This window comes from Cardiocondyla obscurior, linkage group LG15, assembly GCF_019399895.1.
Source record: "Cardiocondyla obscurior isolate alpha-2009 linkage group LG15, Cobs3.1, whole genome shotgun sequence".
In the NCBI taxonomy this organism is placed as follows: domain Eukaryota; kingdom Metazoa; phylum Arthropoda; class Insecta; order Hymenoptera; family Formicidae; genus Cardiocondyla; species Cardiocondyla obscurior.
In genome coordinates this window covers 3,407,773-3,435,144 of record NC_091878.1, presented here as the reverse complement: position 1 = coordinate 3,435,144, position 27,372 = coordinate 3,407,773, and the positions used below count along the sequence as shown (strand labels likewise).

The 27,372-nt window shown below is 39.7% G+C and overlaps 1 protein-coding gene across 1 annotated transcript in view; it reads right to left on the bottom strand.

Moving 5' to 3' along the window:
• Positions 1-27,372, bottom strand: part of Nlg-4 (neuroligin 4) — a 178,781-nt gene that overhangs the window by 7,779 nt on the left and 143,630 nt on the right. The window contains exon 10 of the mRNA XM_070666968.1: positions 23,746-23,873. Within this exon, the coding sequence (XP_070523069.1) occupies positions 23,746-23,873 (128 nt within the window). The remainder of the gene's footprint in view (positions 1-23,745; positions 23,874-27,372) is intronic.

Sequence of the window (27,372 nt, the reverse complement as noted above, 5' to 3'; positions counted from 1 at the left end):
CATGGTTTCTCCTAATATATCAAAAATGCAGCTAAAAATATTTCACGTATCGTTAAAATTGTGAATTAAAACGCGTTGCAAATGTAACGAAGCTTAATAAATAGTAATAAATGTTTTTGCGGTTCTCAGAATATATTTTAACGTGAACGCCGCATCAAAGTAGAAAGTATTTTTTGTAACAGTATAAATACGTAATTTGAGCAGTTCTGTTGCAATATTCATCATTACAAATGTGCACGCGTTGCGGAATATATGTATGAAGAAACGTAATGGCAATGAGAGAAACGGCATATTAGTAATAAGCTGCATATCGCATTCCAAGTAATCCCGCGCAGTCTCCAGTTTTGCGCGATAATCTATTTCCGATGGCTTGGCTGCAGCTGCAGCTCGGAGGTTCACGGTTGATCTTGTTACAATGCGACGGGGCATGCAAGTAGTTCCATGTTGCCAAATTCTATTTTATAGCTGCAGATCGAAGAGAGGATCTCTCTTAAAATATTCAGCGAAATAGCTTCTTCTCGACCGTTCGGCAACTAACGGATTTCCGGTCTCGAAAAAGCCAACTCCGGCACGTGCTAGATCTCTAATTAAGAAAATTAAATTTCCAAGATAAAAATAACAGAATTGCTCCGGGGAACGAGCACAATGATGGCGAGCGCAAACAATTATATTAATTAAAATTTGTATACAAATCGGGAAACAAGGTAATCGTTACATTTTACAATACGTTATCGATAAACAATATATCGCATCGTCGGGATTACAAACCGAGAGGAATAAATATCTGTTAGATCTCCGTTATTTCCTCCCGCGGACAAGTTATTCAGCTTTTTAAACCGCGGTTGGCAAACTTAATAAACTCTTAGGATTCGATTTCAACAGGGATTTCGCTTTTGCGGATGGCCAAAAGGAATATCCTCGCCTTACCGAGTCGAGATCTCATATACAGTTTATTTGCTTACGCGTATATTTCGCTGATTCCAACCGGCGCTTGTTTTGCCATCGCTGGGCTCCGCGGTAAGAGACGCAAAACTCTTCGGAGCGCGACCAAATCGTGGGAGTCTTCAAAGGAGTCCTGCTTTGATTTACGCTTCGCGGCAGCTCGTTTAATATTCGCGGCCGCTTTGAAAAGGATGCGATACCGCTACGCGCGCCGTACCGCGCGACCTGTTCGATTATAGAAAAATATGCGTTTCGCCGACGGCCGGGAAAAACAACACACGCCTCGATCACTTTACCGCGCCATTTACCTTCGCGAACTGATCTAGGTGGAGGGATTATTCACGCAGTTTTCGGTATCTGATGTTTAGTGATAGCGTGTAGCGCGCCTCCACCGAACTGCAGTCCTGAGACAGAAATCCTGCATACAGATTTCCCGGGAATCCGATTAGTATTATAGTTAGTTAGCTCGCACGAGAATATATACATCGCGCAAGCGAGATTCTGGGCGGGCATAGTTATCACCCGTTCGCGAAATATAACGTGAAACGACTTGTTAACAAATATTTTTAAACGCATTAAATTTCGCAAACGAGCGAGCGCGATTTCTGGCTTTTTTTTTTCCTTGAGATCGCGCTCAGAGAAGAAGCAGCGTTTGATACTGTAGAGAGTAACTTATTAACGAGCTAAAATTACACGCTTTATGCTTGCGTTGTTATAGGAATTCGCTGAGAAGTTAAAGGGAACTTTGCTTATACTCTCGCATAATACATATGAAGAAATGTAGCTTTGAATAGGTAAAAGACTTGACTGCGAAATTCATATTCTCATTATAATGTTAACTGAAAATAATCCTTATCATAACAATGGAAAACTGAATAACGTTACAAATAATTTAAGTAATATTACTCTTTAAAATGATTTAAATCTACTAATTAAAAAAAAGTCACACATTAGTGTAAAAGTGGTTTTAGTTTTTCTATAAAGCTTTTATATAATTAACTGTTTAATTTGCGTTATCTTGAATAAAAAAAGAGGGACATGCGATTATTCGCGACGAAGAATCCGCGCAAATCGGTAACGTCAAACTAATTGCTATTCAGTAATTCGTGTACCTTTATCTATCCTTCCGAAATTGGCAAACACGGATCCGTGATTTCAGCGAGAGAAATATCACACTGATTATACATGCACATTATGATTTAACGTTCAGCTATAACGGTTATCGCTCACATTCATTCAGATAATCGTTCGTGCAGTGTTTGATTAGGTGCCAGTCGTGTAAAATATTATTCATATTAAAATATTGACTTCCTCTATATATTTTTTTCTCTTAAAGCTTTTGCGATTATTAAAAATCGTACGAGCGATATTGGTACAAAAGATTATATTCATCAAACTTAAAAGTATGTAAACAGATAGTTAAAAAATGTTTTTTACGCGGCAAAAATTGATTAGTCTTCGAACAAGATTAAAGAGCAGTATTTACGTAAAAAATAATATTAAAAAAAAAAGAAAATTTTATTTCAGAATTATATTGCATTAAAATTATTGAAGTTCGTAATTTCGTTTTATTAGAATTTTACAAAACTTTTTATTTCCTTTAATTTATTACACAAAATTTTAATAAAATTAACAGTACCTAACATGCCACGAAGACATTTGAAAAATTATATTGACGAATAGTTATCTTTTTCTTTTTATCCATTTTATAATGTTAATAATAGTTAGCAATTTTGTGAAACGATGGAAATGAATGGTCTTGTAATTTTTTTTTTTTTTCTTAAAAAATGCAAACAGCATTAAGGTTTCTCTGTGGTCTCTCTGATAAACTTTTGTGAATTTTTTTTGTGACGGCATCTGTCGATATTGGCAAAGTACTTTTCAATAAAGGCTTTTTATCACGCGAATATGTCATATTATATTTAGCTCAATCACGAACGTTGATTTACGTACGGACTTATTCGAACATCAGCTTGAATTATATAATTATAATATAAAGCTATTCTATTATTTATAATTTTATTTTAGTTAATATTATTTTCTTATAAATATTAATTTATTTAAACTCACCTTCTATAATTTCGTTATATCTTATTTTATTATTAATGTGAAGTTTTATTAATTCTAAGCTTTATATTATTTTTCCTGTTTCAAACCTAAGTATTTTATTAAATTCTTAAATCTTGAGACCACGATAATTCTTTCTCCGATTTAAATCTTTGAAAATAACATTCCGCTCCGACTAAGATTTTTTAAGTGCAAAATTCAGCGTCTTCCGGTCTCTCTTTAAATGCAGCAATACCAGGATTTATCCGGTAAAGCTAAGAAAATTGTCGAAAGCATATTTGTAAAAATAACGCCTATTGCGATGCGCATCACGTTTCTAGGAGCTATCCTGGCCAGGATATCTGTCCTCCGGTGACCCGATTCGCACGATCGAGGTACAGTCGGGGCTTCGGGAATCGATGCAACCAACGTCACTGCGAGTTTATTTCAATTTTCAATCTAATAAGAAATTCTTTCGCGACTATTTTTCAACCCCGTCTCCGGTAGACCCCCCGTACACGGGGTAGATTTGTCTCTCGATCTTTTTCAAACCACCTACGTCTCCGCTATCTCTCATGGTACCCAGCGCGCGTCACCCCTTCCGCTATATTTCCCTCATGGAGCTTCCCTATCGCTCACCTCTCTCTTTCCTTCTTCTCCTCCCTCCCCCAACCCCCCGTCTCACGCTCTCGTCGTATCGTCGCAGATTCCCCGTACCTTTTACACGACTTATCTCCCGCTATCTGCTACAGTTACCTTCGCTCACGTAGTGATACTCTTCCTTCTTACACCGCCATTCTCATTTGTTCCACAAAATTCTCTGAGAAAATGACGGAGCCTTTGCCAGATACATAACCGCCGCCCGCGGGCGATGATTATTTTACGATCGGCAACCCCCCACCTTCTACTTTATTATATGCTAGATGGATAGACGAACGAATAAAGTTGTCGCTTTCCGAGTCGACCTCGGGAAAATTCATCTTAGAGCGGAAGTTGCCGGATTCTCACGCTGATCGTAATATTTTATTAAAAGAATTTTCCTGTTGTCTTGAATGCGCCAAGTTCGAGAAACTTTGCTCGCCCGACGTTTTGAGGTATCTTGTTGCCAAGTGCTTTGTAATTTACGAATGAAGCGGAAATAATGTAAAAGCGCACCGCGAGAGACGCTCCCGATGATATATCCGGGTCGATCGTGAAGGAACACTTATTTATTTCAAACTTAGTGGATCTTTAAAAGACTTTATTTTCGCGTTTAACCGGTTAGAACGTACGTCCTCTTGTAGAAACGTCATCGACAAATCAGAAAATTATTTTCAACGAGGGGACAAACACTCGGCACGGGAAATCCGAATATCTAACGAAAATCCGCGGGCGATCGGAAAAGGAAGGAGAATAGGAGGATTATCGGTCGCCAACTTCTCGTTAATTTCTTCTCTTTGACGATGTTTACTTCCTCCTAATCCATTAAGCGGTCCGTTAGCGTCACGACGTATTTTCCTACCTCCGCCCTCTTCATCCCTTATCCCTTTATACGATTCTCTCCAACTTTCCTCGACCACATTCATCCTCGCTGCTCACTCTATCTCTCCGCGCCCGGCGAAACTTTGCGACGGGCACGTTCGCATCCTTGTAATCGCAGGCCACCACCAAATTCGATACACCGATCACGCTTCTGTCGTTGACAAGGAATCCCATTTCCTGCACATGCGAGCCCGTCTTCCAAGAAAATCTTTCCTATATCCTGCCCGGCGTTTCCCACCGCGAGAAGATGTCCTCGTTATTTAACACATTTCTCGTTGGAAATATCGCCCCGGAGATTTTGGCCGCAATATTTTTCGTTGCCCGTAACGGCTTAACCCCCGGCGAAGAAAATTGTAAATTACACGAACTTCATTTCGATGTAATTTTTCCGTCTGCTTTTTCTTCCACGTAATGCAAAATCGAGAATTTACGGAAACGTGACGTCTGCGTCTTGGAAAAGTTTATTAGCTTCGCTGAGAACGGCACCCTGGTGCAGTTCCGAGGGCAAAAATCCTTTTAAATTCGGGAAAGCCTACCGCACTCGGGGTATTACGTTTCCACGTGGCACTTACACTATTATGACGTAACATTTATCCACGTTTGACGCTCAGAGGTAAACGGCGCGCTACAGTCTTCATCATTTCTCGTTAGTAAATACCAAAGCAGCGGGCTCGTCGTTAAGTTTCCACCGTGCGAGTATATTTTCCGCTTCTGCAGCACGAAATGCAAAATTTGCCGGCGACTTCAGAAGTCGACGAAGGCCATTAGCCCCGAAGACGACGGTGGGCGTCGCGTAAACATGTTATTCAAATTCCGTCTTCATATCCGTTTTCAGACTACGTCAGTGCCCTTGACGAAGGGTTACTACGTGAGACGTCGGGGTCGAAGAGCAAGCGGCGAGAACAGCGAGAAGCTGTGAGAACGTAAATTGGAATGACGAAGGGCGTTGAAGGGTCGACGCGGCGGATTCTGCACGATGTCGCTGCTAATTGCTATTCAATTAGTCGGGATTACACCTCGAATCCTTAGATCCTTCTACATTTACCCTAATGTACCTGCCAATCTATGCGTACGCGAAAACACATGCTTTGCTTTTTCGCATTGCACACAGCGTCTTTTCTTTTATTAATTGTGATCGGAACAAATTAAGGCGGTATAAAAGTAATAAAATTAACAAGACTCATTTTCGTATATAGTTTATAATTTCAAAATAATTAAATTAATTTTAATTTAATCTAATTATTACAATCTAAAGAAATAAAAAATAGAAATTATTATAATAATGCTTTGTTAAAATATTGCAATTTTGCGATCTGCATTAATTATAATTAATTAAACGCGATCATTAAAATTTAAAAATGTAGGGGTGATTTTTCTGTACTTGGCACAAAAATTATTAAAGTAAATTTAACGTCATTGAAAAAAATTTTCCCCGTTATCAATCACTCTTTTCACTTTAAAAATATTTTGTTGTTTACTCGCGTTATCGGTTTCAATATTTGCACCTTAACGACGCGAAATTTTATTTCAACTCCCCCTCTCGATAAAGCGCGCAATTTCGATATCGCGAATAATTAGATTGAATTAAATCGCGTCAAGTTGGCGCGGAATAAAATCTTGCGTTATTACTTCGGAGAAATTCGTTAATTAACAGACTGTAACTAAAACGGTCGGTCTGTATTTTTTTATTGGCGATATACACGCCTCGTGTGGTATTCCAATTCCGGGGCGAGGTACGTAGTGCCGAATATAGATGCTGGTACGTACGCGTGCGCAAGTGTCTACGCGCGTGAGCCTGTGTGTGTGATCGATTTGCGAATTCGCACGCTCGTTTTTGCACGACCGAGCGGAATGACCGTTTTTACGTTTGAAACGGCCTTTCGCGAGATGCACTAGCAATTATCCTAAATGCAGCCTCCCGTTACCCGAATGCAGGGCGCGACGACAGCAACAGGGTAGGGGGAGGATCGGTGTTAATTACTTTATCTGTTTACAAGTCCCGCCGAAAGCCAATCTCGATGGAAACGACTAGTTTGCGCCTCTTTTTCGAGTGGGCGGGGGGTGGACGAAAAGGGCAAAGTGCCCCGCCAACCTGTATACGTGTGTCTGGCCACGCGAAAAATTGTGGGCACGCTGTGATCGAGGGTGAAAAGCCGGCAAAGAAACCAATAGTCTTTTAATTTTTTAGATACTTGTAAATTTAAAAAAAAAGAAAAGAAAATGAACGCTAAAACGTTATTGAGCTTGATAGGGATTGGAGATCCAATTCAATTTTGCAACTTCTGTTTTGGTTAATCACTCAAGCGCATTTAGCGCGATCGCGTGATATAATTCGTTGAATTTTGCAATATTCGTAGCATTGGTGACGCTTTTGAATTTCGAGTTTCTAGTTCGTGCTTGTTCAACCGGATATAGCGAATTCCGCGGAATTTCCGCCGGATGATTGCACGAGGAAGCAAACGAAAGAATTTCGATATGGTACTGGATCATGGCTGACTTCGTTCGCGGCAATTGGCAGCGAGATAGAGTTTTATTTTTTTTTTCAACTTTTTGGGGATTTAAAAAAAATTATATTAATCAGCTGCATTTACTGAACATTTCGTATTAACTTCGTTAAAAGTAATCCAATGTCTTCTCCATAATGGCAATAACGTATCTTAAAATTTAATTAACAAAACACAAGTAATTCACGGCGCAATTAAGCTGAACAATTTAACAAATATTTATTACGCAATATTGGTTTTTAATCGGCCTTTAAAAATATAAATCTCCTTCGCTATTGTTTCGCTCGTTATGCATTTCTTTCTTGACTTTTATTTCTCCCAGCGGAATACTATTGTTTTGAAATGGTAAGTTACAAAGATAGCTTCATTTCATAGGGCGTGCTTCAATCTCGTCCGTGTATCCTCATATTCTCATTTCCAACATGCCTCCCTTTTGTCACGAGGATTTTACATGAGCTGATCTCGAAAGAGGCAAAGCGTCTTTCATTCATCCGTTATGCACGTCTAAACGCAATACGCATCGCTCGCATGTTTCAAATGCATTTTCCGGGTTAAGGCTTAACGCTGGCTTGCAATCTCGCGCGGGAAATGATAATAACGAATATCATACCCCGGGATCGTTCGTCGCTGCGATAACGCGAACCGTTGGAATCCATTGTTTTCCATTCCCCCTGGGGTTAACAATTTCGTAAACAAGTAGATCAAAGTACACAAGTCTTCTCTGGCACCAGTCGCGGCTGTAATTTGTCGTTACAATGTTTACTGCGAAGGGAAACTAACGCATTAGGTCACGGAAAGACCTACGAGCACGCGGTCGCGAGAACTGCTAAGAAAGGCAAGTTTCCAATTACGGAAGTACGGAGCCAAGTTTATCTAAAGAACTAGGAATTAGTGCTCCCTCAAGGCACGGTCGCGCCGGAGCCACATTTTTGCGAATTAAAGGCGAGCGCGTGTCTGATGTGAGAGCACGGTTGCGAAAATGTTTGCGCTGCAACGTAATTGACGAACCACGACTGCATATCGCATCGCTTTGACATTTAATTTTGTGCCGCTGCCTTATAATTACAATTTTTTTTTTTTTTTTAATTGAATTAAAATCTTTTGACTAATTTATTATTTGTAATTCTTTATATGTCAACGCTTAGCGCACAGAGATTTTAGAATTTATAAGAATTTAATAGAATCAAGGTACTTAGGAAGATAAAAAATGTAAAATATTACATAATTTGAGGATCAAAAAAGCGACTTTTTGCTACAGTCAACGTAGAATTTATGTCGAGGAAAAAAAATAGATTAGTTGTTTTGTTTGCCAAAGGAGCAACGGTAAAAAGCTACACAAAAATGTTGCAAGAAGAGGCGGGGAGGAAAAAAAGGAACAACAGGAAGTGATAACGAACGGGTTTAGAAGTACAAAGGGAATTCGATTTACTATGCGGTAGAAGACTAAAAGGGCCACTTTTGTGGATTTCAACGTCGATTCGACGGGCGCCATATACGGCTTTGCAGTTTTGCGACTCGGTTAATGGTGAATCCAACAATAATTCCGGGAAAAGCTGCAGTAACTCCAAACGCGCAATTTACGATCATTTTCCGTAATACCTTCGAAAATACTATCGTTATTTCGAATTCTGAGAATTTATGCGCTCGATATGCGTTCGCGCACGTACTTGGCAAATTAAATAAATATACCTCGCGCTAAAGTTGTGCGTTTAAATGATCACGTCGACAGATCGGCGTCGCAGTCAACCGTGATTTTAAAACGAATAGTCGATGTGAAAAAGAAAAAAAAAGAAAAAAAATAGTTATGAATGGTCCGATTGCGTTTCAATCGCGAGTGATATGCGCTCCTGGCGAATGAGAATACCCTTTGAGAGCGCGTGAATAAAGTTAAGCGGACATGTTTTACATATATTCACTTCCGGTGATTAAAGACCTTCAATAAATCGTGCAAATGCGATTTTACGCGCGTGCAGATTCTAATCGCGATTGTATTTCGTGTTTGATAGTAATGGTATGTACAACAGCAGGTCAAAGGGATGAAATTAGATTGTTTCGATCTCGTCCTTCTCGTGTTCACGCATAATTTACGCAAGCGCGGTGCTGTGCGTGCATACGCATATTCGCGTGTGCGTGCGCGCTCGCGCGCCCGCTTGCATCCGTACGCATACATATAATACAGGACCCTGAATGGGATAGCATGACAAAGAGATTGTATTGGATTAATGCAACGATATCTGATCACTGCGCCGATGCTGCTAACAGACGCATTGCTAAGACGTATAGTTAACAATTCAAATAGCGGGGATCGTGATAAGTGGTAATCGAAAACAGAAGTACGCGAACTTGCGGGTATCGGTTGAATTTGAAAAGTTATCGATATCATATGAATCCCGCGCGGAGTTATTCGTTTCGTTGGGAACATTCGCGACGTGCGGGCCTACAAATTCCCGGATTTAATGCGACGGGAATTTAAATATCCGCTGGTAAGAGATTCTCGCGAAGGCGACATTTTTGCGGGAAATTTAAAGTGATTTTCGCGAGGGAACTTTACGCATCGCGGCGCGAATAGCGCGACGGTGTTATGAACGAAAACCGCTTAACCCAGACCATTCCTTACAACACTCATGAATTTTTCAACGATTAGCCGGCGAAGGGAGCATTCTAGCATTCAACCTCGGTCGTCTTTATTAAAATCGAAAGACGGAAACGGAATGTCCGAACTTACTTCGTTAATTAAAGAAGAAGCCTGCCGCGCGTGAACGCGCGAGACCGTGAGAGACCGGGGAATATTGCGCAACATCTGAAATACGATTTTACGGTAGGAAAAATACGGCCGCGTGAGAGTGGAAACTGTCGAATCGTGTCGGGACCGACAGGCGGCTGGCATAAAGTCTTTTTAATATCTTCCCGTGTCATCCTTTCGCTGCCAACTTCGCAACTTATGAACTTCGCCGACATGCACGTTCTTAAAAGCGGGACGCAAAACGCACGGAAGTTTTTAGCGTGAACTCATGATGGAAAAATGCGGAAAGTCGCGGACTCGAAAAAAAAAAAAAAAAAAAAAAATTCTCGCGAGTCGACCGTACGTGGGAAATAATGGATTTTGCAAAAAGTTGAATCCCGCCCGGTCGGGACGTTTGATTTTCTAATGAGGCTCAGATTCCCCTTTACAAAGGAGGAAAATTTTAAATTAACAAATGACGCAATAAATAACAGAAGAAGCGTTATAAATCCGCAAGAGTACACGCTGAAGACGAGATAGACGACGGGAGGGAAGAAAAATGGGAGGACATAGCGGGAAAAACATATCTCGGCGGATGTGGAGGAAAATGGCGGGAGACATGTGTCGGCGTTTACGCCGCAACTTATCTGGTGCTGCGAACTTCTCTTTTTACCCCGCCGGCGTAGTCGCGGCTCGATGCCGGTATCTCGGTTGCAGGGAGATCCTGCAGGATCATGCGCAAGTAGGGAACGCCTTTAGAGAGCTAAGAAATATTCCTGGGAGGGCAAATCGTTCGATGCGATGAAAAATTGACTTTCAAGACGTTCTATAATCTAACCGCCCTTCTTTTTCTCTCCCCGTCGCGCCCTCACCCTTTTTGTACCTTACATATCATGCCTCCCGTATCCCTTATCCGCTCCTATTTTGTCCCTTTCCCCTGAGAATCACCCTGTACTCTCTCTCGTACCCCGTCGTTCTCTTCCATTTTATCGTCGTCATACTTTGTCATTTCGTCCCGTTCCTTATTCTCTGTTATTTCGCTGATTGCCCGCTGCTCTCCCTTTCCCTATTTCCCTCTAATTTTTTATGATATTACGCCATTTTTTCTTACCCTCTTTTTATTTTTATATCCCTGGTTCTTTCATGTTTTTTTTAATTTCCTTCTGCAACCTCTTCCAACGCGAGTAGCGCAGAATAGAAGCTAAGACGTCGTGAATTGTGACCTGCAGCAATATAACGGCGCGAGGGGCGTGAAAAAAAAAAATAGTGAAAAGTATCTAGACGATCACGAGGGGGAAAATTTCCCCTGAACAAACCCGCGGGATGTTTGACGCGAGCATAAAAAAGGAGATCGCGAGGATGGACGGGAAATTCAAGAAAAATGATGCTGAAAATATGGAGCAATTTACAGGCACGTACTCCGCGCATCTCCCGATATGCTTTCATCGTCGCGAAAACGTGTCGCCCGGCTCGAATCGATCAACGCCGCTGCCACAATCTCTTTGTATCCTGCATACACAACGTTCCATCTATTTCAGTTAGTCGCAATGACACTATTTTATGCAATGTTTGCGCGGCTTCAAACATAATCGAATTGGAATTAGAGCCTAGTTTGATCGCGCATACAAATAGCAAACGGATTCTATTTAATATTCTACGTAACGGCCGCTATTTTGGTGGTGATTCGGGATCACCTTGGGTGTGCCTAAAAACGCGCCTCCGAACGCATTTTTACCAACGATTCTCATTTCCTGCGGCGACTTAAACTCGCCAGCGCGAAAAATACAAAGTTAACGAAGCCGATATAACAGAACGTGAAAGGCCGGCCTTCGATCGATGTTGTGACAAATTCACAATCCGCCCCGATTTTCTGGCGCCGTGTGTCCTCGCCGGAGGAGAGATCCTTTCGGGAGAACCGATCGCGAAACGACACCTTGCATCTTCAATTGATCCCCTATTGTCGAACGTTGCCGGCCCCGATTGATCGTGTCGGAGCTCGCGTGAGATGGGATTCCATCGTCTCCGTCGAGCCCCTCGTATTTTTCTGCGGCTTGAAAACCAGCCTAGGGTCAAGTGCGTTCGGGAGAATCCGGCGATATTCAGCGTGAAATCTTTTAGCATGATTTACGGCGCGTGGGAAGAATTTACACGTGCGGGTGTATGAAATTCCTCGCATTAGCGAGGCCCCTCTGGGAACTAGAGATGCAAAGACTCCATCGGCCACGAGAAATGGAAAGATCCATCTAACTGCTTTAACGCGTCTTGCTCTCCGAATCTCTTTATATGTACATCTTAAGTGCAAAGTTTTCTTCCCCGTATTTACTCTTTGGTGAAATCTTTCCGTTTGGCGCGCGCGTCGAATGTAAAAAAAAAACGATTAATCAAATATTCGAATTACTGAAATACCCTAAAAAGTCGAATAAAACGTACAGGTTTTTATCAAAATAATTTTAAATACAGAGTAAACATATTTTATTTTCTAATTTTTATGTAAATTAAAAATGTATTCGCGTGTCATTTTTTTTTTTTAAGATTGCAAATTCTGCAGATTGTAATGATAAACCGGCAGTGTGTATTTTTTGGACCAAGTTACATAGCTCGTTAATATAATGTGTCAACACCTTGCAGCGTCCGCAAACTTTTGTCACATTTCAGCGCAACACTTTTTGCAACGTTCCTCACGTGACGTTTTTTTTTTTTTTTTATGCATTTATTATTTATCGCGTATGGATCACGGAGCGCTGCACAGACGCGAGCTTTCCGAAATTATTAATTTCTCGCCATTTTCTATATTCCTGTTCGTTCTTCCATATTCCCTCGTTGAATTTCCCTTGTTTTAATTAACGTTTCAATTGTCACAGAAGTTTTAAACTCATTATCTTGAAACTTATATTTTAAAATTGTAAAAAAAAATTTATTAGCACTTTAATTTAACATGTAAATCGAAGTTGATTAGGTTTGCTTTCTTAAATGTAAAAATTTGCGTAATTTCATACAACCTTTCGTAATAACCGTATTACTTTGCAATAAAAACTATTTTTAATTAAACTATAAATTAAATTTAGCGCACTTTCAAATATAAGATATTAATATTGGAATTTTATCTTTAATATTATAATTCAGTCTAGACATTCTCCGCTTAAATACTTCATTTGTGTTATTTTTAATATCGTCACATCAGCAAATTATTGATTAAGCTATCAATAAAATTGAATTAAGTAAGGCCGTGCTTATGAATGCGTGTGACGTTTAATTTAGAAAGCTGTTGGCATATTGCAAAATGTTAATTTTTAATTCGAACGTCAGCAAACTTTTCCTCCAGTTCAATATTAAACGTTAAAATATCATATCACGCTCGAAGCTGATATCCACGTATCCTGTCAATTACTCGGCGCCCTAGTGGCACTTGGTCCCGAAAAGATACAGCGATTAACCGTCGCGTACGCGGAGTTAACGGACGGACAATATTCCGGCAGCGTTATTCGCGTTAATCAGGCCGCCGGCGATCGGGAGCTTATTAAAGAGATTTCCCGAAATCTCGCGGCAGGTGGTAACAAATTATCCCGGTAATACTTTAATGCCTGGCGCGGGAACTTGGAGCGAGTTGGAGTTCCCGCGGGTACCGTCCGCAAAGCCTGCAGCTTCTGCATTATGCGCCGTCCCCGTGCTTAACTATCGCAATATCGACGGACACGTCGCGCGAGTAACTTACGGCTATTCGCTCCGGCCGCCAACTTCGTCTCCGTTGGAAAAGGCAATATTAATACCGGATGTAATCTCCGGGTGCATTCAGAGGACCTCGAGCATACTCAGTCATTACCGGACTTCCGGCGTTTTAGATCACATTATACAGGAATGCCCTAGAAAAAAAAAAAAAAAAAAGAGAGAACAAACCGAATCGATGCCGCAGCTGTCTCTCTCGCTCGCGTCTCCTTGTTTTTAATTTCACTAGATTTGCATCTCATTTCACTGTACACTTATATTGCCGTGTAAAATAGAAAAAGAAAAAGGAAACGGTGAAAAAGATTATTATTAAGATTGTAGGTTTATAATTAATAACCGAGTAAATTAATTAATGCAACATTGTTAAATAATATTTTTTAAATCTGTCATATAAAAATTTGCAAATAAGCTTTAAATAACGCTGAAAAACAATCTAGAGATGGATGAAGCACTTGTTATATTTAATATGCAAGCTCGAATTTGTTTATCTCAATTAAATAGGTTTATCGCTCCCGCAATTTTTCGGCCTTTTTTTTTTTTTTTTTTTTACCGAGCCAAATGATATTACAGGAAGTTCCGCAATTTCGTTATTGTTTAGCGTTGCCACATGCAGATGCGAATGTCATTCGGTCTATTGGAGATGCGGTCGGCGGCGCTAATGAAATTTCGTTGAAACATTTCCCGTGCTCGTCTACGCAAATTTCGCCGGGACTAAATTATGAAGAACGCCCGCGTATCGCCATGACAATTCGAAGTTTTGCACGCGATTAGCGACAGCCATTGTCTCAGGCGCGCTCGAAAATTCACGACGCCGCTAATTTCGCGAAAACGGTATTCATTAACCTGTCAGTGGCAGCGCGCGCGTTGTCCTTTCGATCAATCGTTATTGAAGACATGGATGGCTGTGTCAACAAGGGCTAATTCGGTGCCGGATAAAAGTGGGAAGCGAGCGCTAAACAGAAATTTCCCGCATTAACTCCCGATTCTCAAACGGATTGATTAAAATGACAAAATAATGCGGAAGCTTGAGAAGCCCCAATAAAATTTTAAATTAAAATTACAAATTACATAAAAAATTCAATAACTTTAACTTTAAATATAAATAGATAATGTGTATGTAGCACTAACTCTCTGAAATCGTCAGATAAATTATTAAATCCTATTATAATTTAATCTGAATCGACCCGTCATTAGCGTCAGTTTTAAACCTTTGTGGAAAAAAATGGGCGTGTTTCGGGTATATACTGTCGCGGAGCGATTAAAGTCATCAGCTCAAAATTACGTCATGGCCATCTGGTACAAGATGATCAACATGCGTTGGCATAGCTCGTGTCCTGATTAAAATCCCATCAGGATGGTATATTATAGGACGATAAACAGTCACGGCAATCTTCTATATCGTTGCAACCGCTATTAAAATCATTGTCGCTGTTTATCACTTTAGAGAATTATATTTGCATTTATGCATTATAAACAAGACGGATTTAATACCGGCGAGCAACAAAAATGATTTTAAAATTGCAGATAAGCGATAATATCATTTTTTTTTAAACAGCAAATTTTAATTCTATATAATTTACTAAATTCAGAATTATTTTTAAAACTTTGAATAAAAAAATTTACAGTTACATTCTTATTATATTTTATTTCTTCTATTTCGAATTAATTTTACATGAATTTTTTTGTTTGATTAATCGTTTTTTGGCGATGTTTCTAACTGTTAACGATTAACAGCATAATGTGATCGATCGTGCCGTAAAAGGACGGTCGCAAAAATGCTGTCGTTTCATTTCCGCGCGTTAGCACCGCAGTCCTTCTACCGTCATCGATGCTGACACAAGCGCATCTCGCCGCAACCGCCGATCCCCAACTGCGAACGCATTAATTCTTAACGCCAAATTGGCATTGCATTAGCGGCACTCTGTCATGGTAATACCGTGATTAAGTGCTACACACCTATGCCATATCGTTCGTCTGGACAAACGTAGCGCGCACTGTATTCACATCGTATCGCCAAAAAGTAATGAAGTGATCTGTGTAATCTCGTTTCATCTTTTACCGTCACGTTTACTCAACGCTACACGTTATTAACCGACGCCAATCAAACGCCTAAAAGTTCATCAATTTTAACCATCTCGATGCGTCTTAAAACAAAATTTTTTCGAAATTCACGAGAGAAAAATTGAATATAGAATTTTAAGAAAATTAATAAAATATCTTTTTTTTTATTAGTAGCATTATCCAATTAATTATTATTATTTTCCAAGTGTATTTTAAATTGCATGTTATTACAATGGCGTACGAAACCGATACGTTGTTTCTGAGAGCGTTTTATCTCTTTTTCGGGTATTTCACCAGTTGATTGTATCCGGTTAGTTCGGGGTCAAATGCGAGCTCGACTTCAATTGCAATTGTCTTCGTTTACGAGCTGGTCAAGAGAGCGCAAAGTGCCGGGGTTGTGAAAGTTACCGGTGTGCACCTCTGCCTACGTACAAGTTAATTTATGCTCATTTCATGTCCAACTCCGCACGCAGACGGCATACGGTGTCGGGGCGTGCATTACATAAACACGAAACGCGCCACCCGGGGCCGGGGGTGCTCGGTCGCAAATGGAAGCGTTGCTCATCAGCATCGCCATCGATGCTTTAGGTCCCAACCATTTTAATCTCCGTGACCCGTGCCGGGGCGACAGTTATTCGCCGACACTCGTGTCAAATTGCTTGACGTTTCCCCGCCGCGTATTGCGGCTGCGAGGAATCCTACGGGGAGCCATGCATCGTTTAGTAATGCACGTTTCGTCAAATATACGGAGACACGCGTAGTACATAATGTAGAATTATGTTCAATTTTATAACTTGCACGACGATGGCCGACGCCACCGCGTACTCTGCGTTTTAATATTAATTCGAACGTTCCGTTTTCGACTCGCTATTAGTGCATGCATCGCATTGAAATAATTATTACAGCGCCGGTAAAAAGTTAAGAAAGCCTGATGGCTTTAAAAATGAGTTCCTTATTTCTTTTTTTCTTTTGTAACGTTATTGGAAAAATTATGTAGATAATGCGAGAAAATAATGACCTTACTTTTAATTATTAGACTGTCAAACTCTTTAACAGCCGACATTTACTCACGTGAAGCGAAGCGAGGGAACCAATCTGTATCGCAGAAATGCGGCGACAATTAAATCTCTACGTCTCCTTTTTTTTGGAGTTTATATTACGGGTTTATACGATACCGATTTTTGATTACTGATAGCTCTAGGATATCATTTTCAAGAGCATAATTGTGCGAGGAATATTATTTTAATTCTACCGATCAAATGGGTGGTTCAATTTAACGATTTTTAGATTTGCGTGAAGAGTTTTTAAGAGGATTGATACTGAATCGCGCACAAGAAAACCTTTTAACTGGTATCGAGAGTGCAATCGGGCGAGATAAATTCGAGCATGGCGGAGTAATCACCCGATAAAGTTGTTGACCCGTGATTTTTAATCAATCTTCGTTCGCGCATCGCCATGACCGGTCGGCGATATCCGAAAATCGAATGAACGCCAACGAGACCCAGATCTCGTCGGGTGTGAAGCTGTAAATCGTTACTCTAACATCGACAATACTGCATTTGAGCACAATCAACTGTACCTTAACACTGAGAAGTCTTTATAAATCGGCAATCAATATCACCTTACAATAGTTTAGAATCGAAAAAAATAAATGTACTTAAAAAAAAAAATTGGGACTTAAAAAAAAAATATCGGTGAGAGTAAAATAAATTATTTCGAGAATTCGAGACGTTTAAAATTTTATAAATTCTATTACTGTTGTTTTTTCTCTTGCAAAAGAGTTAAAAGATACGTATGTAAGGTAATAATTCATTAAATACGTTAATCTACATCGTTCATAAAAGATCATCTGCAAATAGCAAATCGAGCAATTTAATCATCCGTTGATTAATCACCGAGTAACGAAAAAATGAATTTCTTTTAGCTGCCACAGAAACGAAGCTCCATAGGAGAAAATGCGGTTTTCATTAGGTACTAAGTAATTAATTGGCACTTCATTTGCATAACTGTCACAAAGGCTACGACTTGATCGATGTTCTTCCGTGCATTAATTGATCGATGGTTCTGTTCGAATCCTCGAATTCCCCGTGCACCTTCGTGTCAAATTAAAAATTTGAATGTATCTTGAATTTCGGTAATCCCTCAATTTAACAAGGATATAATTTCAATAGAAGCGTCAGTTTGAGAGACATTTCTTATCAAACTTCTTTGAGAAAATAGATCTTTACAAACTAAAACAAAAATTGTATTAAACTTTTCTTTTCTTTTTTTTTTAATAGAAAATATTATTCTGTTTTCGTGTTTAATATTTTATGTAGTTTAGTATTTTATGATTAAACGCGAGTTTCCATTTAGCGTCAATCGAGATAATATTCCAAAGAGCTGCGGGAAAATTTTAATTCTTCCCGGCCGGCGGGCCTTTTAATGGCATAATTGCAAAATGCCGGGTGATCGATACCGCGATGTGGTTGGGAGCGGGATATAATGACGACAAGAATAGAGGTAACAAGAAACACATGGCTGCGTCTTTGCATTCAGTTCCGGAGCAGCTGCTGGTCGTTGGGAAACTGTAGCAGGGACTCGCGCGAACTTAAAGGCGAAGTTACGCCGCCTCAAACTCCAACTCGATACGCCCTCCCATCTACTGTCTCTCCCTTTACCGGAGATACGGGTTTACCTTTATTTTTATGTACGAAAGTTGTTGCAGTCGTAAGCACCGCCAATGTTGTACCACCCGTGCTCATCGGAACGATAAAATAAAGCATCTCGCCGGCTGAAAAGTGCGACTTCATCCGAGAATTACATTTGAATCGCGGGCACGCTTTTGCATTTCCGTAAGATTTGTACAAAGATTTAAAAGCGCATTCTTGATCAAGAGCTTTCAAAAAATTATGCGTAAAAGAGCGGATAGCGTAAGACCTCTTTTTCGCGGAGGTAATATTTTAAGTTCGCAAAATCGATATATTGACCTGAGCGTGGGTCAAATTTCTTTTTCAGTCAATTTTATTTTATCAAACGACGAGGAACAGCTTGGAGTACGGGAGGGTGGCTCGTGGGAATAAAATAAAAACTCCAAGGCGACCGTCAAAAATCGTGCTCCGCCGGTCTGTGGTAATTCCACGGCATAATAATTTGGCAGTTCCATCGAGTTGTTCCGAGCTGTTCCTCGATTGTCGAGTACCTGTCGTAATATGCCGGAATTCCCACGTGCATTAGTCTCGTCGCCGTTAAGAGGATGTGTATGTATCGGGGCGAGAGGGGAGGGTGAGTTTGCCAAGTCCGCGCGAACTGTTTTGGCAGCGTCCCGACACTTAAGACGAAGGGAATAAGGGCCGGGAAGGAGATTGTGAAGGGTGGTTGACAGTCGCGTGTGCAATTCCGCGCATTAACATCACTCGTCTTAAATTAATTTGTTAATTTCCTCGCTTCTCGATCTCTCTCTCCTGCTTGCGCCTTTAGCGACGAACTTCTCGATCGAGATCGTTCTTCGCACTTTGCAGCCGCGATCATTATGTAAATTTCCGGGAAAATCTTATACAGATACGCAGAAACATATATATACACATATATACTCATGGACGCCGATGGCGGTGCGCCAAAAAGGCGCTGAAACTTTTACATGAGCGAACATTGTCGCCCGCGAGCACGCATAAGAAAGTCGGAAAGACCGCCGTCCTGGTAAAGTTCGCTAGTATGGTTTACAGTAGCGATTGGATTGACCGAACTTTTCCCTCTAACTTCACGCGCACATATGGTTCCCGCGCAGGTATCGACTTGAAAGATATACATATGCAATAAATAGAACGAATAAAATTGCCAGTTGCTTACTTTAACGTAATTATACCTCTCACAGAAGTAGTTAACTCTAAGCGCAGAATTTATTTTGCATAAAAATGTTTACGCGATACTTCAACGCGATAACCGAGCTTTTATTGAAGGAATTAATTTAGATAGCGGAATAAAAAAAAAATTTTACGCTTCTTTGAACTAATTTTTGCGCTCTTTACATCGAACGTTATTAATTGATTTACGATGGAAGCCAATATGCAAGATATTTATTGCGCGAGACGGCCGAAGGTGAAGGAGAAAGCGGCTCGCGAGTTTGGCGATGTCACCTTCAATATTTTGTAATAAATTGCTAACTTTACCGTTGGACTTCCGGCTCGGCCCGACTAATCTCGGTAAGAGCAAAGTCGCGAGGCTTCGGAAGTTCGACGGATGAACTTGCTGTTTAGCGCTTTATACTTTGGCGATAGTCTCGGGACGCCGTCAAGCCTTTCCAGGTTTCATCCCGCCTTTAATCCCGGGATAAAGAAAAGCCTCTCCTTTCTCTAAAATGGAGAAAGGGAAATCGCCTAAAGGAAAGGGACTTTCCTCGACTAGATTGTTCTTAGCAGATGCCATAGAGGCCATAACTCGTGTTCCGTAAACTTTATTGATATAGCAAGTTAGAGGCTACAAAATTAAATAAATAATTAAATAAAAAAAATTAAAAATGCATAAAGCGCTAACTAAATAAATTTAATTCGCACAGTTTTATTCTATTATTATAAATTATATTATAATATAGAATTAATTATAATATAATATAAAATTAGGAAAAGTTTTTATTATTAAACGGATTATAAAAAATGTCAAACTAAACGTATGGATTTTGAACTTTTTACGTGATTAGGAAAAACTTTTTTAAATATCACGAATTTCCATCAATTGATTCGGTACTAACTTTAGGCAGTATCATTATTGGCACTGGTGTGATCGATTAGCCGGAACGCCGGAACGTTGCCTTATAATTCGCATACGCGTAAAGCCGGCTAGCCTTGCCTTGTAATCTTCGCGTAATCTATTTAAGCTCGTTATTTCACGTCGCCGCGCCTCGCCAACCCGTTGCAAGCTTCTCGCGCTTCGCTCCTATATAGGGTGTTTACACAAGTTCTGCATAAGACCCTCATTTAGCTTTTAAAACTCTTTGTTTTTTTTCGATAAATTTGCGAGTAATTCTCACATATTGTTGATTACGTGCTAGCGCCGTTCATTCAATCTTTCAATTTTCCATTGTCCTACTCTCAATTGTCGAAAACGTTTAACGTTTATGGTATATCGAATTTGTAGACGAAAAAATTGCACTCTTTTTCATTCGCTCGTAAGGAAATTCAATACCGGTACGATCGCACGTGTGACACCTATTGAGTTTCTCAAAAATAAACATTGATAACGGTGTTGCGTGCGCTCATACATCATTCTTAATAAAATATTTGACGAAGATGAAACATATCGCAAAGTTATACTGTGTAAGTTTACTGCGATGCTTGCGGAACACCTTGTAGGTGTTTATATGCCCGGTGTTATGAGAACGCGACACCGTCCACCCGTGTCAAATGTCACCGTTCATCACGAACGGGATATACATCGCAGCACCGCGCTCGTCACGGCTTTACGGGCTCTTAGCGTGTTAACAAAATAAAAAAGAAGGAAATGTGGAGGGGTCCGATTTAATTACGAACAATAGCATCCGTAACAACCGCATATGGCTGTGGATTAGCGAAGCTTACGATAAATTGGTTAGAAATGCCTTGAATAGCGAACGTTGCCGTTATAATGCGTGCAATTGCATTGAAATTCCGTGCATTCTATTCTACGCGTTAGTTAATATTCTTTTTTTTTTTTTTTCTTTTTAAGGTTTTGTTTTAATTACAAGTTTATTACGGGTCTAACTGTAGAAACTAGTTTACGGAGATTACGAGTGTTCCTTTCATTAGATTTTCAAATTCTAAAATTTATTAATTTCACAGAAATCCGGAATTCAATTTTCAGAAACTGAGAGAGGTACCCAAAGTTTCAGATTATAACATGAAACTAAATTCAGTAGAAGGCTTTAAATTTTGGATTAATGGATTTCCGGATTTCAAAGTTTCAATTTAAATGTAAACCTGCTTGGGACAGGAATAATACGTTTTTTTAGTACTTCTATTTATTTACAAATTATGCGTTTCGGTAAAAAGATATAAAGATAAGACGACAAAGCTGATGGCACGGTTTACTTAATGACGAGTTTGTCATTAAGTAAACCGTGCCATCTCGGTTATCTTAACCGAGATATGAATTTCCCAGGAATAACATTTAAGACAATTATAGCGCAGATAAAATGAAATAATATTTCATCCGATATATAAAGATTAATCGATGTTTGGGCAAAGTGCATTTATGAGAACTAAGGGGTGGCTAAAGTGGGGGAGAAGGCAGAGGTAAAAACTATTGCGAAGTAGATAGCGAACGTTGCGGTGAGAGGGTGGATAGGCGAACAAAAGCGGAATGCCCGAGACGTAAAACAACGACCACTCGAGCCGACGATTGCTGTTTTCGTTTCGGTCGAAAGCCCCGCCCGTCTCATCCCCAAGTTGCCGGAAATCGATGATTAAACTGAATCGGAGGAACAAAAGATTATTGAATTTCCCACTGCGTAAAATTCGAAACAGATTCCGCGATAATGCTCGACGTCTCTCAAATTGCTCTTAGGCGTTTCTGTATTAAACGACTGATTATTTACAATTGCATTCGGACAGTACATAATTGAGAAACGGTATTAGTTTAAATCGTATCGCGATAATGGGTTTATTTTTAAGTTGTAAAAGTTTAATAATTAAAAGAAAAAAGGAAAAAAATTATGAAGTTAAATTGATTTATGAGCAGAAGAGAGAAGACGAGAAATGTACGTTCTTTCATAATAATGTTTATAAACATAAGAATGAATTCATAACGCAGATTTCAGCGAATACATTAGGCATGATTTATCGATACCTCGAGTGAGAATTCTGTCTACCCCGTAAGCTTTCAGCTGGAGGCTTTTACTTCGGCCAGATAAGAGACGGTGGTGCAGAGGAAAAAAAAAATTAATCACGAAGGGACGGAAAGCATCCGCCCTTCTGCTCCATTTTCACGGCACATTTTTCTCAGATCACGCGCGGGCGTCTCGGAGAATCGACTCGAGTCAACTCGAGTCGACTCGAGCAACGTGGAATGCAGGCTATTGGTTCAACGCGATTTTTCACTAGACTTTCCGGTGAAAAATGGCCGAGTACTTTCCGCCGTGTCTCTCATGACACGGCGCGATCCTGATGAAAATTTTTTCGAATCAAATCTAATTCGACGACACGCGAGTTTATTTTACACGTGATATATCTCCGACGTGAAAGAAGAGAGATTAATTGAAAGTGTAAAAAAGAAAGAAATGTTCCTTTGCGCGAGGCTCTATTCTTTTTTCCGGAAAATTAGTTTTGAAAATCACAAAGTTTAGCTTTTGTAAAATAAATTCGACGACACCCTTGTACCTTCCGCTTTTTGCCCCGCGTTAGCACGATGACGTTGCAAAAATAATTAGCACGAGCGTCCGATTTTTCGTGGACACGTAAATGGATAGTGTACAGAATAAGCCACAGGCTTTTTCAGGTCAAAGGGCTCATTTCGCGTCATCTACGACGTGCTCGAGCGCAGTCCTCACAATAAAAATGACTTCGCGGAAAGTCTCTAGCCGCTCTTTCCCGTGCTCGAATAGCTACACACGAGTGGCAAGCCATGTTCCTGGCGCGACACTTCATCTCCCGTCCTTTCTTTCTTCACGTACGAAACGATGAAAGCTCGCCCGGGATCTGACCCGTTCTAATTCGAGCTAACTCTGCAGCGAGCGTGCTTTCTTCATGCGCGGTTAAGTGAAGACTAATCGAACGTCGAGTGGGTACCCTCGGAATGAACGGCCATTCGAGTACGGCCTCGATATTTGCTCAGAAGCTCAAAGTATCTTTGTTTGTCCAGCCATTTATATTCGATCTTTTCGCGTGACGAAAAAGAAAAAAGGAAAACAAAGAATTAACACGGCTTGCTAATTCTCGATATTCTAAAAAGTTAATTCGCTAGAGTGCGCGCGGCAATCAGAACTTTTTCACCGGGATTAATAATTGAATTGTTTGCTTCGATACTAAACTTTTCACTTCAGCTACGTTACGACATAAATAACGCAACGTGGCGCGCAATTGCAAGTTTAGCATAAAGTCCAATTAAAATTTATTTTATACACACGTTTCAATTTTTGATTACATGTATTTTAGTTTAGCAGTTTAGCAACGAAATAAAAATTAAATCTTGGATATTTGGCTGCTGTTCGTTAAATCTAGTTTTAGTTTATACGCATCGCGGAATTAAACGCTATCTTGCAAACGCAGTGTCACTTACCGATTTCTAAATATTTTTGGTGCACCGGGTCGTACTGTTCCCAGGACAGAGTGCGAAATCGGCTCTTCTCTCTGCTAGCCGGCAAAAGAGTCTCGTTCCTCCCGTGATGATCGATAATGTTTGGATTTCTGTGAATTAAAAATAATTTTTTTTTATTAATATCGTCAATTGCATTAGGAAATATCTCTATCTGATTTTTTTTTCCCCCCTTATTTTTTTGTTTCTTTTTCTCTTCTGTTTGTTCCGATAAAATATATTCCGCGGGAAACGGAATAATGTATTTGCTGAAAATCGAGATGACGAAACTCGGTTGAAGTGAAAGGGGGATTCGAATCACGAACGTCACATAATTCAGTATTGATGCGGGATATGAAGCTCGCAAAGTTTGATATTTCCTCGGGCTGTGCATTCCAGCCACGGGCGAAACTTGGGGGGGTCATCCCTTGCTCGTGGTCTTTGCTGCGGCCGGGACTGTAACCCATGAGTGACCATGGTTATTTTGGCCAGGAAACGGAACATGTGGCCAGTCTCACGTTTACATTAACAGTAAATGGTAAATGGTAAACAGTTAGGGCTCTTTGACCAACAAGAAATATGGGATACTGCAAACGCGGAAGCGAGTATTGCCCGCGTTCATTATTTTGAGTTAGAAATTAATTTCCATCTTTTAAATTGAACGCAAATTAAACAAAATATAAATAAAAAAAATTTCTAGCAACTCTTGAAGATACCGTCTTGAAATCAATTGCTTAAACATTTCTCGACTGTGCATTTAAATTAATAAACATTTCAAATAGCTGTCTGAAAAAGTTTTCAAATAATCGCACGATAATGACGTCCGGTAAGATCACTAAGTAAGATTATATAAAGCGTAGCAGTCTATTCGACGGAGGGGGATAAAAACTTAACAGAAGAAATGATGCTCGATCTGTCGCTCCGCTCGCTGAAGAATATTTCACGAGATAATAAAGTGTTCGCGCCATTAGCGCGAATTTGCCTGCTCGAGGAGCATTAGTTCCAAATAGTTAGTCGATATTCTTCATTGAATGTCGCACACTTTCGTAAAACTTGGTGTTTCGTGAAAAAACTTTTACGAGAGAGTCACGCGTGCCGAGCAGCGTGTCTTCAAACAGCCCGCGAATTGGTATCATGTCCGGTATCGCGCGTCGAATCATATCCAGCATCTGGAGCGCCGTTATTTATTAACGCAGCTGGCACGATTTAATTGACAGCCGCGAATTGTAATGATTTACAGAACGACCGCGGAAAGTTTATCGTTTCCAAAATTCATAGCGGTAATGGTTGCGTCATAGTGGCGCATCGAGGGGATCGGCATTGCGTAATTCGCGGCGCGATTTACGAGCACGCGGGGATAAATTCCAAAATCGCGGATCCTTGATATCGCGATATTCGAAAGCACATCGTTCGAACGGTCGAATTACACGGATAATTACGAGCGAAGTTGGTCGCAAGCCAGATGTAAATCACACGGGAGGGCGAGCACGCCCGAGTTTTCGATACGGATACCTGCGCGTGCAATAAGGGTGTTATAGTAATATTGTCTGTTGCGTAGATTCGCTAAAAAAAAAGAAAAAAAAAATAAATTTTATTTTTACAAAAAACACACCGAATTCGCGCCGTATATTAAAAGCAACTAAAAATTTCATGGATACCGGCCATTCTCTCAGCGATCCAAATTTTTGCGGACATTTGAATTTTTATTGGTTAATATAACTACCTTTGAATGACCTGGTATACACTTCAAATTGGATGCACAGTGATTTAAGTTGCATGATATTTTTATTAGAGTTTATTTTATATACACTTCTTTTTTATCAGTTATTCTTAAGTATTATTCAATTTTTATTTTCTATACGATATAATATTAATTGTATATTTTATGGAATATGAGTAATAATTGAAAACATAAGATATGCGTTATCTTTCGGAAATTATAAAGAGAATCCTTAAGAAGAAAAAAAAATTAAAGAAAGAAAAGAGAACTGCAACACGGTAGTAGAAATTGCTATCTAGCCAATTAATGATAGCAACTGCGAATCAGTTGAAAGAAGTGAAGGTAGAAATGCTCTCTCAAGTATTCGCAAAGCGATGTACTACAAGTTTTCTCGTCGAGATGGGATACTTCTGTTCCCGGTACGATTAAGACCAATTATTTATTATAAGTTTTCGTTTTCGTCTGCTACCGTTTCAAACGAGATCTAAAGGGCCTGTCGGATAGATCGTTTTTTTTTTCTTTTAAGGCAAAGAAAAAAAATTACTTAATGCGCAGCAGAATGTTAAATTAAAAGTAACAACATTAAATAACACCGGTTAATTGTCGCTGCTGTAAAAGCAACGTGTTAGAAGATGGAACATTTGTTTCTTTGATCGCGTATCGTTCAAAGTTACCACGCAATAACGTTCTACACGCTCGCATACGTCCGCCCTGAATGCGTCCGTGATGGAAGTGCAGTCGAGACGGTTGGATAACGTATATCTATGTAGATTGTGCAGCAATGGGGGCAACAATAATCTATAATGCACAGCACTCTGCAGAGCATGCAGAGTCTCTATGGTGCCACGCAGCTCGATGAAACCGCTCTGATAATGAATCCTCGGAGCGATTTCCTCACATGGGACGTGCATTACATTTTATATTTTCAATATATCTTTAACGTCATCTTCGAATACGTGAGATTTAAATGAAAAATCCCAACGCTAATTAGGTATTAAATTATAAATTGTTTTATACAACTATCTTGTCGGAACGTTATTAGGTGCTTCTGCTCGTTTAATAAGCGAACTAATTTTGAATAATTCATCAAATAAATTTTTTTGCTGACAACGATTTAATAAAAAATATATGCGTACATTTCTGTGTAAAAAAAAATTTTCTAACGCTAGTTGGCGTGAATATTTAAATTATTTACTGTGAATATTAAAATAAATTTGCGTCGCTTTTACATTATTGAGAAGTATTACATTATGCTGCAGCCATTCTTGACGAAAAATATTACGCCGTCGTCGTCCTTCGATTTTTCTTGTTTCACCCGTCATGATTTATGACGTTATAGTCCATACAGTTTGCTACCCTGCTCGTATAAATTCAATGAATTATGTAATGTCGGTTACCCGTTTCTCTGAAAACGCATCGTCGGCGATACATAAATTATTAGATGCGACCATTGTACGGTATAATAAAATATGCGTGATATCACTGATACATTACTGTAAACGGATCTCTATCAGTTAATATATCATTATAATATTAATTAAATTATCTTTGAAGTATACGCCACCACGTGCGTAAATTAACGATTAACCTAGATAATTCAAACGCAAGATAAGAAAAAGATTAATATTTTTAATTTATTTTCTTCGAACAAGAAAAACGCCTTAAAGGCAGTTTAGAATTTTGTATTTAAATAATTTAATGCGGGGAACAAAAGAATTTCTTAGTGAGTATTAATATTAGCTCGTCGACGAGTCTCACGCATCCCGGGTTGATCGGTACACGGGCAGTACGTAAACTTATTTTTTCTCCTGTAAAAAAAAAAAAATTAATTAATGTGGCAGATATCCGGAAAATTGCAAAAATTATTACCTCTTATAAAATGTGAACGTAAA